The sequence below is a fragment of the Oncorhynchus mykiss genome, chromosome 3, assembly GCF_057628025.1.
Source record: "Oncorhynchus mykiss isolate SJ-2025 chromosome 3, ASM5762802v1, whole genome shotgun sequence".
NCBI classification, from domain to species: domain Eukaryota; kingdom Metazoa; phylum Chordata; class Actinopteri; order Salmoniformes; family Salmonidae; genus Oncorhynchus; species Oncorhynchus mykiss.
This window is the reverse complement of record NC_143024.1, coordinates 62,629,603-62,651,793: the sequence shown is the minus strand read 5'-3', so window position 1 is coordinate 62,651,793 and position 22,191 is coordinate 62,629,603. Positions and strand designations below refer to the sequence as shown.

At 43.7% G+C, this 22,191-nt stretch overlaps 2 protein-coding genes across 2 annotated transcripts in view; both read left to right on the top strand.

Moving 5' to 3' along the window:
* Window positions 1–679: 679 nt before the first annotated feature.
* On the top strand, window positions 680–13,942 carry LOC110520154 (ras-related protein Rap-2a). The gene is made up of 2 exons (XM_021597258.3): window positions 680–1,837; window positions 12,200–13,942. Exons 1-2 carry the CDS (start codon window positions 1,524–1,526, stop codon window positions 12,435–12,437), a joined length of 552 nt encoding a protein of 183 aa, XP_021452933.1. The 5' UTR covers window positions 680–1,523; the 3' UTR covers window positions 12,438–13,942.
* Window positions 13,943–16,287: 2,345 nt separating this feature from the next.
* Window positions 16,288–22,191, top strand: part of LOC110520153 (FERM, ARH/RhoGEF and pleckstrin domain protein 1) — a 107,309-nt gene continuing 101,405 nt past the window's right edge. Inside the window, exon 1 of the mRNA XM_036974534.2 lies at window positions 16,288–16,360. The gene's annotated coding sequence lies outside the window, so the exon portion shown is untranslated. The remainder of the gene's footprint in view (window positions 16,361–22,191) is intronic.

The following is a 22,191-nucleotide window of genomic DNA, read 5'->3' as shown; positions in this document are numbered from 1 at the left end:
TGCCAAGTTTGTGATGCCTTTGTTTTGGTGATTCACATAGGAAATAATAAGCCATTTTATTCGGTGTCTTTATATATGCAGAGGACATGATTTCAAAGGCCTACATAATAAAAGTGCACCATCTCAGGAATGCAATGCACATGTTAGTTTTAGTCTTATCCCATTCTCTGGAAATATTATGAATTATTGGATATTTTGTTATGAATATGGTAAATTGTTGCAAAAAAATGTACGCTAAATTGTTGCAATTTTTATTGAATAGTCTGTTTATGCACATCTGCATCTGATAACACAAGCAGATATTGCAAAGACATTGACTCATACACATCGTTGTGTCTAGTTATGTATAGGCCTATACCGTCTAGTCCAATAAGTTATTTTGCTAGAAGAGGTTCCTCTGATCGCACATTGTGTTGCTGTTTGTTTAAATGACAGTTTATAAGTAGTCTGGGTACCAGTCTTCAACTAATATACCACTCCTTGCCACTCCTATCATTTGCCAAAGAGAGGCGTGGAATCTAATAGCTAACCAGAGAAGGCAACCAGGCTAGTTTATAATCTGCTTTTATACTCACTCTCCTTATGCAAGTGATGCTGCTACACTGCTGGCAGCGTTACCATAGCAACAGCATCTGCGCGCACTTTCCTCCTCTTGGATACACATCCTCAAGCTGCTTCTGTGATTGGGTGAGCGCTCAGAGGATGTCACTTCGGTTACCGAATGATGGGAAATTTTGCACATGAACGGAAATCCAACCCTTTATTTTACTGGCTGTTTCCGTGTGGCATTCAGATAGTCATGAGTGAGGTTAACAGCAAATATTGGTAGCCATTGGACTCCTTGCACATCTGTCTGGTGGGAAAGACCCGTCTCATTTTCGTTGGTACGGAAGCCGAGAGGGGACCGGTTGATTACACGGCGGCGGTGGGTCTCCACCCGAGAGTATGGCGGTCAGGATTGTATTCGTGAACGCATAAGAAACGGGGAGATGAAAGAGATGGTGAAAAAGCAAGGAAACTTATATTAATAGGCTTAACTCTTAAATTTGTATTTATTTATTTATCAACATTTATTGAGATAAAACGCGCAAGTCTTGCAGAAACCATCAGGAACCGTCCTGTTTTCTCCAATGTCTTCGCTGGAGCAAGTTTTGTTTTTTTGTGATGCATAGAATGGTGAGCTAAGCAGATGAAAAACCACACGTTTCACATTGTCCAGCGTTTTGATACCTTTTAATGCACATTTTAAAAAATTGCAGTCGTTTCGATGCGCATAGCCTAGTAATCAATGTCTGGTGTGCCTGTGGGAATTTCTACAATGAAATCCATCTTCGGGCAGCGAGTCTTTGTGCTCAGCTTTTTATTTGCCATTGCTGAGCGGTGGTAAGCAAGGCTGTATTTTTTATATCCGTTCAAAATGGGACACGAATGAATGCCATTTGCACGGATATATTTTATTCTATGTCGCGCGGAGAGTGATAGCTTTCGACAATCTCTTGAAATCATCAAATAACAAGGGAGCAATGCGCGAGTACAAAGTGGTGGTCCTCGGCAGCGGTGGGGTCGGGAAATCCGCCCTCACTGTTCAGTTTGTGACCGGGACGTTTATTGAGAAGTACGACCCGACCATAGAAGATTTTTACCGCAAAGAAATCGAGGTGGATTCCTCACCCTCTGTTCTGGAGATTCTTGACACTGCTGGTACCGAACAGTTCGCATCCATGCGGGACCTTTACATAAAAAATGGCCAAGGCTTCATACTGGTCTACAGTCTTGTCAACCAGCAGAGCTTCCAAGACATCAAACCCATGAGGGACCAGATCATCAGAGTGAAAAGGTGAGTGATTTTGGATCAAATCCGTGTATTATGGAAGGCCTACAGTAGGCCTATGTCAGAACTGCAACGTCTCATTGTAAACATGCATAGACGTGGATGATAATTCCTGCTTGCATTTTCCCACGAGCACATCTAATCTGACTCCTATCATATACCCCATTGATAGAAAACATAATTGATCTATGTAATGGTAGGCCTACTACACAATCTATGAAGAAGCACCTTTGTGCAGAATCTACACTCACATAACACTCATTTTGAGGATGTGTCCAGTGGTGATACACAACACACAGGCATAGTGCCTACTTTAGCCTATTCAAGCATTCTGACCCTGCATAGGCCTACTACTGCTAAATCCAACCAAGTGCTCCCGTATCATCCAACACTAGCCGATATCCATCTCTCTAAAGGCAATGCAACTGGGTTCTTCAAACAATATAAATGATATATTCAGCGTTGTCTTTACGGCATGCCTGTGTCTTATTCAGCATGATAGGAGACATATGGTTGGTTGGTCATCTGCTATTTTTGCCTGTAGCTCTACAGCCATTTTAGTTTCAAGGCCATGGTGCTATTTCTCCTCAGTTAGACTCTACTGTACTACTGTACCACATCAGGCCTTGTCCATCAGTAGATGTGAGACCAGCTTTCCCCTGCACTTTATTACAGTGGAGAGATAGTGTCTATCTGTCTGGCTACCTTGGATGCAGCTCTGCTCTGTGTGTTTGATGGGCTGTCCACAAGACTGTATGCTGGCTGAGCTTAGATGCTGCAACCCCAGTGAAACAGACAGCTGGAATACCCAGGATTCACAGCTCCAATGACTCTGCGGAGAGAAACAAAGGCCTGATTCTAATAGACAGACAATCCCTCAAAATACAGCTAAAGCAAGGGGGGCTGGCAGGAGTTGCTACATTTGGAGGAGCACACTGAGAAGTCGGTCTCCGAAGAGAGGAAGTGATGTTTTTAATTGGAAACATGCAATCTGTTTGGAAAGGAAGAAAAAAACAGAACTAACAGGAATCATACGTATGATAAGCACTGTTATTATAGGGATGCTCCAGACATGAGGTCATCTTTAGTGGCCGCATCTCTCATTGTCCCAGCATTGTCCTAACATGTTTAGAATCAAGTTACAACAATGTGACATGCTATCCAGACAACTCGGTTATCCCTTAGCATACCAAAGTAATTCATATAGGTCGAGTGTGCAGTGGCCTAATTTGTGGCAGACTTAAAAAGTGACAACATGAATGAGTCATTCACACTCAAGACCTGGTGACCTGGTTAAGACCCCACACTCCGCCATATAAATGCTATATTATCGTCAAATCTTGGCTACATTCACATGTTTGTGACTCCCTCTTCTAGAGTTGATGTGAAGTGGGACTCCACTATACACTGAGCTGTGACAGTGTGGGTTCATCACTCATTGGAGGTGTCAGTGTATCTGCCTGGGTGAATGGAGGAAGTCTGATGAGCCACAAAGAGACAAGGCTCTCTGCTCACTGAGAAACCTCACAATGGAGCAATAGATTAACAACACAAAACTACCAAATTACTCCTCAACTTTTCAGTTGGATCCTCCAATTGACATGTTACACAGCGCCATCCATCGCTCCGTATGAACATGGCCTCTCAAGTGATCTGACTTCGAATAAGTAGAAATCTCTGTAGCTGAAATTGCATTCTCTCTAATATTTACTATTGTCATTGCCATTACCAATTCAGTTCTTCTTCTTCCTGGCCATCTTACCAATTCACAAGTTCCTTTTCCTGGCTATCTTACCAATTCACAAGTTCCTTTTCCTGGCTATCTTGGTGTGTGTTTGTTTCAATAAATTCACGATCGCTTGGAGTTTGGATTGCATTTAAAGCCATTCAAATAAATGTACGACTCCAGATGAAAGAATGAGGTCAGCATGTGTTTCCCCCATAAAAATGTGAGTACAGGGAGAGGTATGTGAGGGAATCTGGAGGGGGGGGGAGCGATGCTGCCTAGCTGGCGGGGCGTCATCCCCTAGTGTGTGTGTGCACCAGGTGTGGGCCAGCTGTGGTGTGTGGAATCAGACACACACCCAGGGACTGCCTCCTCTCTCCTCAAGTCTGGTGTCAACTCCCTAAAGGCGTCAGCATGCGAACGAGTGTTCTCGCAATACTCCCTTAAAAGACCTTCGCTTGAAAAACAAGACAAAAGCGGTACTGTTTTGTCCGTTTTGAGACGCCGTAGCCAGTATACACTTCCTCAAAACAGTCCGAATTAACCTAAGATAACTGAAGAAATCTGTCGTTCATTTTGACGTTTTTCCCGAGGAGAATTTTACTTCTAAGATGTTTGGTGCAGTATTTCTCAATATTTTATTTTTGCATGAAAACAGGTCGTCTCTCGTTGAACGACAACAAAGACTTTATTGAAGAATCCCTACTGTTGACCAATCTTCGACGAAGGGGCGTAGACTTCGGCTTGTATCCAGAAATAATGCTGTGTGCCCGAACAGCCCGAAAAAAACCCTACCCGAAGTCCAAAACGAACAAAAACGTCACAAAATGTCCTAATAACATTATGAACGACCTCTTTCGAACTGTTTTGGCTGGGGAGCATGCGGATGCCTTTAGACACCCATGTTACCTATTCTACTGTCAGACTATCCAATACCTCATCACAGCCCCACAGGAACAAAGGCAATGCACGTTTATGGCGACATGTACAATAAATCACGATAAACACTTTGCATGATAGTTTCCCCTATACAGTGTGTAATCACACTGTAATTACACATTTATCAACATGTGATGACTTTGTAATTACATTGCATTTCTTCTTGTGTAACAAAAACCTCTGTTCTCCATTACTAAGCAACAACAACACGCAAATAAAAGGTTGTTACTGGGTATTTGCAATGTTATTACACAGGTTTAACAACAGTAAAGGGAAGCGAGCACACATGTACAGTATTGCAATTTCTACTTTAACGATCGTACTATGGAGTTACGGTTGATGGGCTAGTGCGATGTCCTCCAGTCCTACCTCTGAGATTGTGGGGACCCAGTGGTGACTAAATCTCTCCCATCCCAAACAGTTTGAAGAGAAGAGCATGGGAACCATGTTCTCTAAAGTTGAACACTGTGTTTATAGTTAATGTGGGTAGTGTAGTGGTTCAGTTGGAGTGCTGGGGAGTCTAGACCAGACCGTGGCCATGGCCAGCTCTTCCCATGGCTTCCTCTGACGATATCTATCTGCAGGTATGACGGCACCACTAAAAAGAAGAACACCGTATCCACAGATGGTGTTGACTGTCCACTCTTTGTTTAGGGTTCAAAAAAACATGCTCTCTTCACTTGGGTAAATGTTTACAAGCTTACAATCTACTGGTGGTTTACACTAGAGCTGTCTACACTTACATTCAGGTCCAAGCAGTAAACCAGGAAATGTACCATCATTTTGTAAAGGAAGATAATGCTGTCAAAGAGTCTAGTTGAATGATTTAGAGCAGTCAGTCAGTTGTTTTACTGAAGAGTATAACAATGTTTAAGACTGTATTAATAAGAGTGGAGAATATATTAAAATATGTTTTATGGCACTGCTAAATGTCACTACACCCTCCCAACCTGCAGAGGGGTGAAAGTGGAATGGGGCTCTGGCGCATAGCCCAGCCAGCAGCCTTGACTTCTCCTCAGGACCCCCATGGCCAAGGAGGCCCAATGCCCAATGTCTCTCCTCCAGGGCTCCACGCTGCCCTGTGGATTATGCAGCTGTCACTGCTGTTCACTTAGCCTCTCCTGTCCTCGTTACTGTCTCACACAGGAGCCGTCCCGGCGCCCGCCCAAGTCAGAGGCGCTGGTGTGTGTCGCGCCTGTCCCGAGACCTGTCAGGGCGCATCAGTGTCTTCCACCTGTCAGTGGCATAGGGCGGCAGTAACAGAGGCCACTGGGGCAAATTATTAGTTCCACTCGCTCCCTGCTCCCCCATGACGGCCGGGGGGCTCATCACCTTGCTTCAGCAACAGTTAGCCATGCACAGGTGATGCTGACTGATGTGCCAGTGCACCCAGAAATGATGAAGAGCATGGCAAGGGAGGAGGAACGGGGATGATTTACCTACTGGGTGACATTGTTTTTTATTTTTATTTGTATTTATTTATCCGTTATTTTACCAGGTAAGTTGACTGAGAACACGTTCTCATTTGCAGCAATGACCCGGGGAATAGTTACAGGGGAGAGGAGGGGGATGAATGAGCCAATTGTAAACTGGGGATTATTAGGTGACCGTGATGGTTTGATGGTTTGAGGGCCATCATCTTTTTAGCCTATGTTATGGTCACAGGGTCAGAATGAGACTATCACAGAGGGTTATGTAGTTCGCACAGTATTTTCATGGTGGAAGGCGGGACTTATCCTATGTTGCAGTGATCTAGTACTGCAGAACATACCAATCAGGTCAACCTTAAAGGAGTTTGCCATGTGCCGAATGTCGAGTGGTTAAAATTACCTGGGGATATGGTTGTCCAATAATGTCCTAATTAGGCTTTGGCGGTATCCAGATTGTCATACCTTCATACCGACCGTGTGCCATACCGGGATGTTCGGTAATACCGGCACTGAACACAAGGGGCGCTATTTTCAAACCCCTCTGAGCCTTTGTAATCTGATGATTAGCAATGCTAACAAGAACATGTAAAATCCCAAAGAGAATGCTAACTAGATGATAACGAGCAAATTGCAAAAAATTGTATACATTCTCTGACCAAAACTATTTGCAGGACAGACATCCCAGCTCATAAAGGTATACAAGTAACAACAAAAATACTACTCAAAGTTTGCTACACACACAGAACAAATATTAAACATTAAGGCTCTTGATCCAGGAGGGAATTCTCTGCTGTTACCGCCAAGCGAAGTGTGATTTTGGAAGAAGCTAACCACTTAGCTAGATAGCTAACTAGCTACTAAATTAGCAAACCCGAACGCACAATTGCAGAGCATTTAGCACATTCTAGACTGTTAACTTAATAGTTATATAAGATCTAGCTGGCAAACATTTAGTTGTGACTTCCATACTGTAACTAGATCACCTGGAGCATGCTGGACAACAGTGAGTGATTTACGAGGCTGCGATCTCTCGTTGTTGTGTGCTTGTGAGCAAACACCACGCGACTGGGTACCACTAGTAAGTGCTATAATGAAAAATGATGTGCCAGGTAAAGTGAAAGATGCGATCTTCTGTATCTCTTAACACATTGCACAAGTTGACTGCAGGTGTTTACGTAAAAAAGTAGCGGGAAAGAAAAGGAAATAGTGTCCTTCGGTATTGATGGTATTGAAAAAAACATCCCGTGGCTATTTTAAAATACCCCGGTATATGGTATATACGCTATACGACCCAAGCCTAGTCCTAATTTCTCCTTGCACAGCATTCGGGTGAATTACTTTGGTCTTTATCTTTATGTTATTGTCAAAGCCCTTGCTCAAAGTCACAGACTAACATGCCATGAATTCTGTCCTGCAGGCTGCATATTTCTATAACACCCGTGTGATTAGATGGGGGACTATCCTATTTGATAGAAAGTGAACTTGTCAAAAACCCACAGATGCATCATTTTCATGTGAATTTCAATAGCAATGTTCCCCCTGTCAAGACCCCCCCCCCACATATTTGTTTCACCCAGATCAAGTGCAGCAGGGCCTTTTATAAATACTTACGCAGGGGACTCTTACTTTGTCTATTTGTCTAAGCCTGGCTTGAGCATCATCAAGCAGAGCTACTCAGAGCATAAAGGGCAAGGCGATCGAAAATAATGCCAGTCTGCATTGGCAGCCAGGCAGTGTGTAGCAGAGTGACAATATACATAATTGCACTGTTGTTAAGAGTGACATTAATGTTTGATGCTGAAGCTGTTATTGTTGATTACGACTGAGGGGGAGAGAAAAGAACATGCGATGACTAGAGCAACAGAGAAGCAAGCAGCCTCAAGCACACATTTCTTCTTTCTGTTGTTTTAAGCTTACATTTCGGCGTATCCTGAAAATAAGTGATAGAGCCGGGACGAGGACGTGTTACCAAATATAAAGTCATGTGTTTGCTGCGTTTAATACGTTTTATTGGTGACAATTTCCAATTACAGACGGTTATCCTGCCACTGTTTGTGGTAAACCGGTGATAGTAGATATAGGATGCAGGCAGTCTTCATGTGCGTGTCCATCGGATCCATCCCATGGAGAGCTGAAGAGAGCTTCATTCACTTTCATTATGATGTACATGGGCTCATGCTCCATAGCGTGAGCCACTGTAATCTTCATGTAGACCCAGAGGTCAGGGAAGAGAGGGTGAAACTGACTGACTGTGTCACTCCGAGCCCCAGTTTCTATTTATAAAACCCATAAATTAGCCCAATCTAATCTTAGCTACTGTACTTCTCCTCTCCCCTCTCTTCAGCCAGCATGGGGGGGGGGGGGGGGGGGGGGGTGGAAACACATTTCAGATTAAACACAGTCAGTGTTCATTTCAGATTTCGTGATGATATTTCATATAATTTGTAGGATTGTTTGGTTAATTTCTTCGCCCTCTTCCTCCAGGAAGAGGAACAAGCTCATTCATCAGACCATGACCGAATGTTTGAGGGGGGCCTAATGTGGGTGTATTTTTGTCCTCTGAAGAAAAGCACCAAATCACCCATAAAACTGCAGTCTGCAGACAGGGGCATAAGTAATAATATCTAATATCTCCAATCTAGCAATGACAATAATGCATGTCTCGCATTTGTCACTCCCTTCATTTCTAACTGGAATATTTTCAGTTTTTGACAAACTCGTCGTGTCATATTCTGAGAATAGTATCAGGAAAGCTTTACAGGAAACGGGAAGGAGTGGATATCCTTTTGCTACCTTGAGACAGTCGGAAGGATCCAAGGAGATTGTTTCAAGGCGCCCAAAGTAATATCTCAGCTGTTGTCTGCTTTTGTCATTTATGAGTCATCCTCCCAAATAGCAGAGGGATCCTTTTGGCACATCCCGACATTAGGGCGATGCAGCCTTTCTGAGATCAGGAGCTGGAGATGTGTTTAAACGTCCTCTCCCTTGGACTGTGGTGGAGCTCATTTATACCCCTGACTCAGCTTTATCCAGCCTCCCGAGTCAGCTCCAGTCAGACCCACCCCTCAGCAGTGTGTGGACTCACTGAGACACAGATACACCGTCAGCCTGAGGTACAGGAGACTCAGGACAGACTCCATCTCACTGTGGAGGGACCTGGATAGACCTCTTTCACCATGTAGGCCAGGCTGGCTGACTGTCTCTCAGGTAGGGCCCGATAAACCCAGCGGCCGGGCCCAGAGACCACCAGGCAGCTCCCACCCTGCTTCCCTGCCTCCCTCAGCTAGCCCAGATCTCTATCAGTGGATGCATCATGCATTATACATAGGGGTGTCTAGGAGAAATGTGCTGGTTGTTTTTGAGGCGAGAGTGTTTCAGCCACATGCATGTAGTCAGACTGACAGACAGACATACAGACAGTGGGAGGGAATGTTGGCATGCTGGGCCGCTGATATGTGTTGATGACTACTGCTCACGACTTCCGAGTGGAGAATGCGTAACCGACGGGCTCAAACCTCAGTTGAGGATAAGCTAAGCTACCCTGGACCTTCTCTGCCCACTCCCATCCTCACTTCCTGCACCTAGCACCAGGCCCAGACTCCGAATGGCCATTGTGCCCAACACCCTTCATGCGAAGTCCCTGTGAGGCTCTGGTATCCGTGGCAGCCGTCCTCACACACCTCCTGAGATTGCAGGTCTCCCCTCTGTTATTACAGCTATTTATAGCCCCTCTCCTCCTTTGGCACCAGATGACAAGTTTTTTTCTTTGTGCTGCCTGCACTCCTCCTGCATGACGGAGTCGGAGTGGCTGTTCTGCTGTGAGATAGTTAGGTAGCCTATCAAGTCTGTTATTTTGTTATTGAATAGAATGGATGGCTGGATATGTTTCCATTTGACTTCTTCTCTCCCGTCACTGCTCTCTTCTCTAGCTCATCATCCGTCATGATCATCTGGGGTTCTTTGGGGTGGTTTTCATGTGGATTTTACAGTGAGTCCCATTGCTGTAGGATTTAATTTTCATTTCAGAGCGCTGAGAAGCAGACAGCTGTGACAATAGCACCGAGGACAGAGGCTGTGTTATAAGCTCTTCAGAGGATCAGAAATCATTTTCCATCAGAGCTCACTGAGTCTTAGAGCCAGGCTCAATCCCTTACCGAAATAGTGCTAATTTTGCTCTTGTCTCAGTGCACACACAGAAGCACACATGCTCACTTACCGCGCACACAGACGCACAAACTTGCTCTAGCATAAACACACACTCCCGTCCCACTTTTATCCATGTTCCATGGGCCGCAGGGTTCCTCATGGGGCATGCCTTCCCATGAATGTGTGGAGAGCAGGTTGTAATTGGAGGTGGCGAGGCAGTAGGCGAACTCGTGACGGCAGCCCCAGGCCTCGGTATGAGCGGGGGCTAGTAGCGACGGCCGTGCGACCACAGCCCTGTTTAAAATAGAAACGGCCACCCATGCAGGGGACCTCCCTAAACGCTATGTCCCATGTGGGTTTTCTCTTTAACGAGTACAGCCACCACAGAGCCTGTCCCGGCCCTCCATTCCACACGCCCACCACTATGATTAGGGCCTCTCAATGAGCGCGGAGAGGGAGTGTATAGTTTGACTGCATATTTTTACTTTCGCCACAAAGATGTGTTCCAAAACAGCACCATTGCTATCAGGGGCCTCCAATGAATTGTTGGAGTCAGGAATGCTATCGATGCCATTTTTTCACAGTCGACAGCTGCTTCAGCTGTTTGAACAACAGACGGACTGTAAGTTTTGGGTTGAAAAGGCTATTGTTTTCCAGCTGTACTGTGAAAGGCTGTGTGGTGGCTAACTAACTGGTAGTCAACTGTCTTGTGCTTCACAGTCACACACAGTAGCTCACAGACCCCTGTTGTCTACTGTTTTATCCCTGTAGTTCTTGGCTTGCCCACAGAATGGGGATGGCAGAGATTAGAGTTCACTCTGGATAATATATTCAGTACCAGATCAAATTGAGCTCCTTATTCTTTGCCAGTTTAAGCTTATTTAGCACTGGAGCCTGCAGACCGTCGCCACCATGAGAAGCTCAGTTTCCTCTACTTAAGAAAGTATTACAGTCATTGATTCTCTCCATCTCTCCAGCCTCCAACACTATGAGTGTCCTTGTGTACCTGTTACCATAGCGATCAAGGACGGGTGTTTTTTCCCCCGTCAAATAGTGTTAAATAATTTAGGAGGCATGAATATTTCATACAGGGAGGCTAACCTTTGATGCTGAAAGGTGTCAAGGAGCATGATTCTCCTGTGATCTGTTTGTGCTCAATAACATGAGAAGAGAGGCATTCTGAGTGGGGTTCATAGCGGGTGTGTGCTGGTTAATATTATCACTAGTGAGGGAGCTCCTAGTTGCAGATAAGAAATAAAAGCGGAGCCTTTATTCTCTGTGACGTGTCCAAAATAGAGATGCCTAATTCCTTGGATGCACCACGCCAATATCAGCAGATCCTCCCGGCAAGTCTCCAATTTACTGAAATGTTGTCAATTAAACAGATTCTTTGGCTTGACCAATAAATGCAGGCATTTTGAATCATGTCCATTAAATGTTTGTGGTACTCTTCATTGAGAGTGTTAGTATTATACAACGTTTAAGACTTAAGGTCCTTCATTAAAAATATGATGTAACACTGTCTTTCTGGCCCTTGTGCAAGTAGCCCAGTTCCTCAGTGGGAACACTCAACCAATTTGGAAGAGAGTTTAAAGCTCACTGGATTATTGTCTCTTCCTGCCCCTAAGGGATTGTGGGTGATTTTGCCCACTTCCTGTTGACTGCTGGCCTTGTTAAGTTCTCGAGTTGTCACTGATAGTAATAGGAATAAAGCATGTGGGCAGTATAGATTTCTTCCTCGACAAGCCACCTCTTAGAACTGTGATTGCCAGGCCTTTTAGTTGATATATTTCAGGGAAATGTGCCACACGGATTTAATGTAGTTATTTATGGCTAGCATGATTTATTGACAACATCTTGATGTGCCAATGAAGCTTTCATTCTAGATTGCAATTATGCCTATCAACTGTACATTTAGGAGAGTGCAGAGAGGACGTCAGGTACAGTTAAAACTAGTCAGCTCTTCATGGACGGCAACCCCTAAATCTCAGTTAAACATTTTACCAAATCACATCTCCTCATGTGTGTCATTCCGATCTGCCTTGACAGTCAGCGACTGTCCATATATTCATGTCACAAGATGGTTTCTGATCATTTTCTCCATCTGTTTGTGTGTGTCGTCTGCAGGTACGAGAAAGTCCCAGTGATCCTGGTGGGGAACAAGGTGGACCTGGAGAGTGAGAGGGAGGTGTCGGCCAGCGAGGGCCAGGCTCTGGCAGAGGAGTGGGGCTGCCCCTTTATGGAGACCTCGGCCAAGAGCAAAACCATGGTGGACGAACTGTTCGCCGAGATAGTTCGGCAGATGGACTACGCCGCCCAGCCAGACAAGGATGACCCATGCTGCTCCTCCTGCAATATACAATAGCCCCAGAGCCTAGGGGACGCCAGGGGGACAGGGGAGAGAGGAAGTCTGCATACACCAAGATACTGTACGCCGAGAGGAGGATTATACTCACACCAACAACATGGATGATTAATAAACTCATGGTAGAACTGTGGTGGATTTTAACTCATTGGTGCATAAAATCAGTCATGATGTAATTGATAATAATGATATGTTAATAATTAATAGAATGAAATGAGGAATGCAAAGGATTTGCGCAAGAGAAACTGACAAACCGGACTAAAGAAAAGTGCACTCGCCTTATGTTATCCTGTTTTCTCTGGCGGAGAAAAAAAATATGTCTTGAGTCGTCCGTGCAGAATTACAGGTTTTGTAGTCTTTATGTTTTCTGGGATCGGCTTCGGTAATGTTTATTTGACATTGTTTTGGTCTTGTTGATATGACCCAGTTTCTCTGAGCACATCAAGCTGGAGCCATCTTTCTCCATTTTAAGTTACCATGACAGCGCAGAGCGGCAGATAGAGGGGAGGAGATAATCCCTCTGATCAACTTGTTTGAAACATTGATGAGTAATTGATTTGCGTACTAAGTTTTCCTGTACAGAGAAAGAGAGGGCCTACCTACCTTCATCCAAGGGGACGTTTTTTGTTGTTGCACATCACTAGGACAGAACCAAAGAGGTGACTTGAACGCGCCTCCATATTTTCCCCTCTAATTTCCTTTTTAGTTGTTTTGAGGAATGGGAAGAAAATGGTGGAAAAGTCAGTGTCATTCTTGAAACAATGTTGTCTTCTCCTTCCTATTTTGTTTTGAAGTGTAGCAGAGGTGTCTGTCACATATCCTGTGATTTGTTTTGGTTTCAGGAGGTTCTGACAACAGATTCCTGAATATTGTAACAGTTTCATTCGGATGGGACAAGGAGGACTCCATCTTTCAGTGTTTGAATATCTCAACAGACTCTTGTCTCTAGAAATGGTCTTCTTTTCAGGAATGAAGATGTCATCACTCATCATTCTCTACATTGTATTTTTTTGGTTGGGTATCACAATGAAATGGGATGCGACGTTGTCTCAACATCCCACTCTTTATGTATTCAGAGTATTGAAATTCATAGTAGGCTAATAATAGTGATGATGATGATGATGATGAATAACAATTATAATTAACGGTAGTGTAAATATTTTGTATGGAAAGTGCCAGCTCCTAGGAAGACACTGACTCAACACATGTGGAATTGTCAACTGTATGCATGGCTAGTAAATTTAAAAAAGGACTTCATCGTTTGAGATTATAATAGACGATGGAAACGTGCAAACCAAACACATACACGTCTGGGTCTGGACACTGTCTCAACTGTATGTCGTTGTTGCCACGGGGAACCAGACCTTCCCTAGGTTACCATTTTTCATTGTTAATTTTATATTTTTTTATGTGACCATTTACTCTTTCTCCCTCCCTAAATGAATGGTGACACTGTTTCATTAGGCACCCAAACAATAAAAGTGTGTTTAACACAATATATCCAAGCTTGAGTGACACTATTTCTTTATGAATTTATTGGAGGGACATGCATTGTACGCCATTGCCATAATCTCTCTAAATTGTTCTGGGAGAGAGAAATCTATTTGGAAGGAAATCGCTTCTGTTTCTAATCCAATTGGAGTTCTAAATAACACAGTGAACAGGCAGTCATTTTGGGCCCGATTCCGACCCCAGTTAAATGCACATAAATGGAACGTAATTCCCTTTTTATGCACTTTTCTCTCTATGCGTATTCTGACCTTGAACTTAAGCATGAGTATAGTATGCTATTCACCTGCTATTTGTTTCTGGGTGGAGTTTGAATAAATGTTGTGGCAGTGGTGTGTCTACAGACATTCCATATTCTGACCTTGAATTAATTCCCTAATAATTCCACCATCTTTATGCGCAAGGAAACCATGAATAAGGTCAGGGGATAATTAGTAACAGTTGATAGAATAAAGAAATGTAGGCTAATTGAATCATTATGAAGCGGAGCGCAGACCAAGCCCTAACAGTTTGATCCCGATGCATGGCGTAATACTTGGCTGTGTCATCACACAGATCCATCGTTAGTGAAGGCAATTGTACACTATTCTCCCTATTATAATTCTATGTACACTAATCTTCTAACATTTCCATGGTTTCAAGAATTGAATGTGGCAATTTCCCGCATGAATCAAGCCAATGTTTTCTTTATTTCATGTGTGAAGGCTCTCCAAACCTGTTTATGTTTCATAAATACTTTCCTAACCCTAAATAGTGTACAATATCAGAGTATCTACCAACTAGTGCTGAAACAAGAGAAGAATATGCGTATATTTAGATGGCTTTCTTTCACTGATTCCATAATTCTGAACTGGTCACTCAATATATTCCACTGAGTGTCGACAAAATTCAAACTAAAAGGTACACAGTATTTAAAGGTATGGCTTAAGATAAATGTACTGAAAACCCTATGGAATGAAAACTGAAAACCCTATGGAATGAAAACTGAAAACCCTATGGAATGAAAACTGAAAACCCTATGGAATGAAAACTGAAACCCCTATGGAATGAGAACCACGCCTGCAAAGCGTGTTACGCACCTTCATGAAGTAAGTCTGAATACCAACTACTGAGAAGTGCATGGGAAAGGCGTGCATAAGAAAAGCATAATTTCCTTAAGTCAGAATCGGGCCCTTTATGAATTACAAGAACCCATTGTTGATTGCTCCAGCAAGAGCTTGATGAATTCAACTTTACTTTCTTCTTTGTTTATATGGGGGTTGTGCTTTTGTGTTCTTTGATGATACAAAAAATATGTATATTATGAAGACTTCAAAGGAATTTATCTATTGGCCCAAATATAAACTACTGTTTACCTCTCCCTGTGCTTAACCCAAAACTCATATGACATCTCTTCTGTATTCTACTATATATTGGCCTCAGAAGAGGGAAGAAAATATTCTCTGCCCACAAACTTCAGTGGTATTCAGATTTCCTGGATTTCATTTTCAGTCCGTGCTTTAAACAATTCAAAGTCGAGTCTCACTAAATCTCTCTTGATCTCTCCAATAAAATAGATTTCATCCTAACCCACATAAAAAAAAATACTACAGGGTACTATAGTATACTACAGTACTTACCAGTGTTGTGTTCGAGACCATCTAAAGCGAGAGGGTGGGTGGGGGGGGGGGGGGGGGGGTCGAGACTGAGTCAAGACCAAGACCAGAAAAATGTGAGTCCAATTCCAGGCCATTATTGTAATTGCGTCAAATCACCACCATAATAACAGTTCAAAATGTCCAGTATTTATGTATTCATGTTTCAGAACAACATATGGATTCTTTAGACATTCAGAACGGTGTAAAAATACATACTAAGGGAAAATAGAGCTACTCTACATATTATTACTAACCCAAACACAGTGGGGAACAATGGTCCTTATACGCCTTCAGAGAAGGGCTAATGATTTATATAATAATGATGTAATAAATATGATACTTATATTATTATTTTGAATGATGTTCTGATTTAATCTCTTCCATTTTTGTTGGAAAGGAAAGGGTTAACACAAGAGAAAAAATTATCCAATCAGGATTTTTCTTTTCTGGTCTCTGGGGAGATAAATCTAGCTAGCTAAGTCAGCCATTGGCTAGGCCGTCAGAAGCAGGCATCTGCCATTCAAATGTATTAGGGCGAAATGTTGGAGTGACAGTGGAATCAACCAATCACATTTTGACTTAATGGGTGGGACCGTTTTTACAAAAACTAATGGAACTTCTGCCTTCTTGAAGGCCAACAAACAGGCCACTGTGCAATAGCCAGCTGTAGTTAACCCACAGTCTAGCTAGCTTTTGTTGTCGTCAAGTTTGCAGCATGTAGCTAATTGTTTAGCTTCTCCCTTTTCAAGTTAACTTTCAAATTATCATCATCATCTTGTGAGTGGAACTATGTTTTTTTTATTGTAGTATGCTTGAGGTTGTTAGCCATCTCTTTGAAAATAACTTGTGTGTGAAACAATGTTACATTTAAAGTGGAAATGAAAGCATTTTAGTATCCTGAAATCTTATAGAAAATGTGTTCATATATACCTCCAGGGACAATATGACACATTTTCTGACAAGCAACCACTTGGTCATTTTCATTATTTTCATAAATTCTTAAAATGTTTGGGATTTACGTATAAGAAGACATTTGTGAAAATTCTTCAGTAATTGTCCAAAAACACACGGCTGTGAGTTTGGACAATTAATAGACACTGCAGTAAATAAAACAGATTAAAAACATCTACACAGACCGGTGCGCTATACCCAATCAGAGCTATAGTAGGCCTTTAAACAAACAAGCAAATTACCACACGGGCCTACCATCATTCACTTTGAACTGGACTGTGTGTTTACAGGCAGTTGCAACAGAGCGACTTGAGATCATTAGAACGGATTCGCCAAAAGTCACAAAATACACCTGAATAGATTTCTGCACATTAGTAAACACCATGGGAGTCATCTTCTATTTGGGAACTTTACAGTCTAATTGATCAAACAACCATGGAAAGGTGTGCATAACTGAGGGAGAGAGAGCATATCAACAACAACAAGATCAATAACTAATGATAGCCAGAGCAAGATGAGCTTAAATCTAACGAAGGAACATCACAAACTTTTCCAGCTAGTTGGCCGTCACAATTGCACTGACAAACTGGGGAATTGTAGCCTCCTCGTCCTTCTGCAGCTTGCCTGCCAATGCATGCTTATACCAACCAAGCACCCAAGTTAACTGGCTAAAGCTGGCTAGCTTGCTTCCAGACACAAATGAGACACCTCACTCTGACCATTTTACTCGCCGTAGCAGAACTGGTTAAGTGTTAACATGTTATTTAGAGTAACTTTAACTTTTAACATGCATTCTTGACTAACTATAACTTTTTTGCCTACGTTTACTGACACCGGTCATATTCAGCGTGTGTTGCGCATTCGTAAATTAATCATTTGTATAGCACACTCAAACGAGAGTGCCCTGAAATCTGAGTAGTTAACCAAATTACACCTCATTGCTAGTTTTATTGTGTTGACATTCCCAGCCTTAGTTACATTCATCCATTTTTGTCCAGAATATTGAGCCATTGAATCTGAAACACTGCATCCCAAATGGAGGCAGAAAACAATGTACTAGGCCAGCTGTGATTTACAACCTGATAACAATATTTTTGGGACTACCAAGAAATGAATTGCTGAATTATATTAATCATGCATTGAACTGCATCCATCTATTCTGCCAACAATGCCTTAGTGTATGTCATGGAACGTTGAGTAAATAGGACCTATTTTTAAAACCTCTTATGAAGTTGGTTTTGTAGCATAAACTGGGAACTGATATGATTGTCTGCCTTTCATATCTGCAAAGTAGTTAAAACACTGTCAGTTCCACTTTAAACTTTACGTCACCGGTTACTTTGTGTGCTAAACGTGAAATGTTTTTTTGCAATGGGAAGTAATAGTTGTACATTTTGATTGGGAAATGCTTAATGGTTGTGTTTTTGTATTCTTATGATTGGGACCTACAGGCTTATTATGTCCGAGTTTATGGACTGCTTATCCTTTAACATCATGCTGTGTGTGACTGCTGTCTTTCCATCGACCCTTTGCAGTCGTGGTGCCTGGAGAAGTGGGTACATTTCCCCAAAAAGTTCCCAAATGGCCCGCCCAGCGAAGGAAAGGCACCATGTCTGAAAAATATTTTTTCCTGTCATACATTTGCGAAGGAACAGCACCCTGTGTGAAAAATGCTATATTTTCCAACACACTTTTTTTGTTTATAGAAAAAATACACCAATTTGATGGTCTAAGTGTACAACAATGCTTAAACCACATCAATCTGTCAGGGCCTGGCTCCCCAGTGGGTGGGCCTCTGTCCACCCAGGCCCATCCATGTCTACACCATAGATGCAAACAGTGCATGATATCAATTGCGTATCACAAATAGCCTACTAACCAACACTTCGGGCTAAACATTTTCATTACAATGTTGCCTTAATTGGATATCAAATTTAAACGTCTTTCCTACCCTACCGGTAGGCCTTCAGTGTGTGACAGGTTGACACCAACCTGTCACACACTGAAGGCCTATAGGTTCGCCACTGCTAATTTGCATATACCCTGCCCATTCCTCTCCCCATATCCCAATTTGTGCCACCTGTGAGTGAGAAACCTACATGCCAAATATACCCCCATGCTGTGTTTCTACAGGTTAGAGAAAAGAACAGAACTGCTGAACTTTCTGTTCAGAACCCAGTCCTACCTACTGTACCTACCTACCTATCTACCTACAGGTTATGGAAAATGTGCTATTTTAGTATTTCTCCAGTAGGTTTCCTCAAGTAGAAAGTCCCCCACTTCTGTCAAAGATAAAACAAAAAAAATACAATAAATACTACAGTATACTACAGTTTGCAAAAACACTACAGTAATTACTATAGTATATGTTGCTCTTTTTTTTCTACCATGAACAAAAATATGAACAGAACATATGAAGGGTTGGTCTCATGTTTAATGAGCTGAAATAAAATATCCCAGAAATTTCCACACGCATTTCTCTCAAATTTTGTGCCCAATTTTGTTTTTCATCCCTTTTAGTATGCATTGCTCCTTTGCCAAGATAATTCATCCACCTGTCAGGTGTGGCATATCAAGAAGCTGATTAAACAGCATGATCATTACACAGGTGTACCTTCTGCTGGGGACAATAAAAGGCCACTCTAAAATGTGCAGTTTAGTCACACAATGCCACAGATGTCTCAAGTTTTGAGGGAGTGTGCAATTGACATGTTAACTTCAGTAATGTCCACCAGAGCTGTTGCCAGAGAATTGAATGGTTATTTATCTACCATAAGCCAATGTGTTTTAGAGAAATTGGCAGTACATCCAACCGGCCTCACAGACCAGGTGTAACGACACCAGCCCAGGAACTCCACATTCTTCTTCTTCACCTGCGGGATGGTCTGAGACCAACCACCTGGACAGCTGATGAAACTGTGGGTTTGCACAACCAAATAATTTCTGCACATACTGTCAAAAACCGTCTCAAGGAAGTTCATCTTATCATCCTAACCAGGGTCTTGACCTGACTGCAGTTTGGCGTCGTAACTGACTTCATTGGGCAAATGCTCACCTTCGAGGGCCACTGAAGTGTACTCTTCACGGATGAATTCCGGTTTCAACTGTACCGGGCAGATGGTAGCGTGTATGGCGTTGGGTGGGCGAGCAGTTTGCTGATGTCAACGTTGTGAGCAGATGCATGGTGGCGGATGGGCAGTCAAAAGCTACGGACAACAAACACAATTGCATTTTATCAATTGTAATTTGAATGCACAGAGATACCATGGCGATATTGTCGTGCCATTCATCCACCACCACCACCACATGTTTCAGCATGATATTGCACAGCCCCTAGTTGCAAGGTTCTGTACACAATTCCTGAAAGCTGAACATTTCCAAGTTCTTCCATGGTCTGCATACTCACCAGGCATATCGCCCATTGAGCATGTTTGGGATGCTCTGGATCGACATGTATGACGGCGTATTCCAGTTTCCGCCAATATCCAGCATTGAACAGGACTGGGACAACATTCCACAGGCCACAATCAGCCTGATCAACTCTATGCAAAGGAAATCTGTCACACGCCATAAAGCAAATGGTGGTCACAGCAGATACTGACTGGTTTTCTGATCCATGCCCTACATTTTTTAAAGCTTTTTGTGACCAACAAATGCACATCTGTATTCCCAGTCATGTAAAAACCATAGATTAGAGCCTAATGAATTTATTTCAATTGACTGATTTAAATGTAACATCTTTGAAATTGTTGCGTGTATATTTTTGATCAGTGTACTAAACTTTAAATACTACTGTAACGGCTTTCTTCTTGTGGTGAAGGAGAGGCGGACCAAAATTCGGCGTGGTGGTTATTCATGTTTTTAATAAAGACGACTATACATGAACAGACTAAACAAAACAAGAAAAGTGAAAACCTAAACAGTCCTATCTGGTGCAAACACAGAGACAGGAACAATCGCCCACAAACACACAGTGAACCCCAGGCTACCTAAATATGGTTCCCAATCAGAGACAATGACTAACACCTGCCTCTGATTGAGAGAGCTCCAGTGCGCCTGCACGGTCCGGTCTATCCAGTACCACCTCCACGCATCAGCCCTCCGGTGGCAGCTCCCCGCACCAGGCTTCCTGTGCGTGTTCTCGGCCCAGTACCACCAGTGCCAGCACCACGCATCAGGCCTACAGTGCGCCTCGCCTGTCCAGCGCTGCCAGAGCCTTCCTCCTCTCCAGCGCTGCCGGAGTCTCCCGCCTATCTAGCGCTGCCAGAGCCTTCCTCCTCTACAGCGCTGCCGGAGTCTCCCGCCTGTTCAGCGCAGTCGGAGCCTTCCTCCTCTCCAGCGCTGTCGGAGTCTCCCGCATGTTTAGCGCTGTCAGAGCCTTCCGCCTCTACAGCGCTGCCGGAGTCTCCCGTCTGTTCAGAGCTGCCAGTCTGCAAGGAGCTTCCAGTCTGCAAGGAGCTGCCAGAGCTGCCAGTCTGCAAGGAGCTGCCAGAGCTGCCAGTCTGCAAGGAGCTGCCAGAGCTGCCAGTCTGCAAGGAGCTGCCAGAGCTGCCAGTCTGCAAGGAGCTGCCAGAGCTGGCAGTCTGCAAGGAGCTGCCAGAGCCGCCAGTCTGCAAGGAGCTGCCAGAGCCGCCAGTCTGCAAGGAGCTGCCAGAGCCGCCAGTCTGCAAGGAGCTGCCAGAGCCGCCAGTCTGCAAGGAGCTGCCAGAGCCGCCAGTCAGCATGGAGCAGCCAGAGCCGCCAGTCAGCATGGAGCAGCCAGAGCCGCCAGTCAGCATGGAGCAGCCAGAGCCGGCAGTCAGCATGGAGCAGCCAGAGCCGCTAGTCAGCATGGAGCAGCCAGAGCCGCCAGTCAGCATGGAGCAGCCAGAGCCGCCAGTCAGCATGGAGCAGCCAGAGCTGCCAGTCAGCCAGGATCTTCCAGATCCTCCAGTCAGCCAGGATCCGCCGTTCAGCCAGGATCCGCCGTTCAGCCAGGATCTGCCAGTCAGCCCGGATCTGCCAGAGCCCCTCAGCCCGGCGGCGCCAGAGCCCCTCAGCCCAGCGGCGCCAGAGCCCCTCTGTCCCGAGCTGCCCCTCTGTCCCGAGCTGCCCCTCTGTCAGGGGGGGGGGGGGGGGGGGTACTGTCACACCCTGACCATAGTTTGCTTTGTATGTTTCTATGTTTTGGTTGGTCAGGGTGTGATCTGAGTGGGCATTCTATGTTGGATGTCTTGTTTGTCTATTTCTATGTCTGGCCTGATATGGTTCTCAGAGGCAGGTGTTAGTCATTGTCTCTGATTGGGAACCATATTTAGGTAGCCTGGGTTTCACTATGTGTTTGTGGGTGATTGTTCCTGTCTCTGTGTTTGCACCAGATAGGGCTGTTTTGAGTTTTCACATTTCTTGTTTTGTTAGTTATTTCATGCATAGTTGTCTTTATTAAAAACATGAATAACCACCACGCATACTTACAGTGGGGCAAAAAAGTATTTAGTCAGCCACCAATTGCGCTGTTCTCCCACTTAAAAAGATGAGAAAGGCCTGTAATTTTCATCATAGGTACACTTCAACTATGACAGACAAAATGAGAAACAAATCCAGAAAATCACATTGTAGGATTTTTTATGAATTTATTTGCAAATTATGGTGGAAAATAAGTATTTGGTCACCTACAA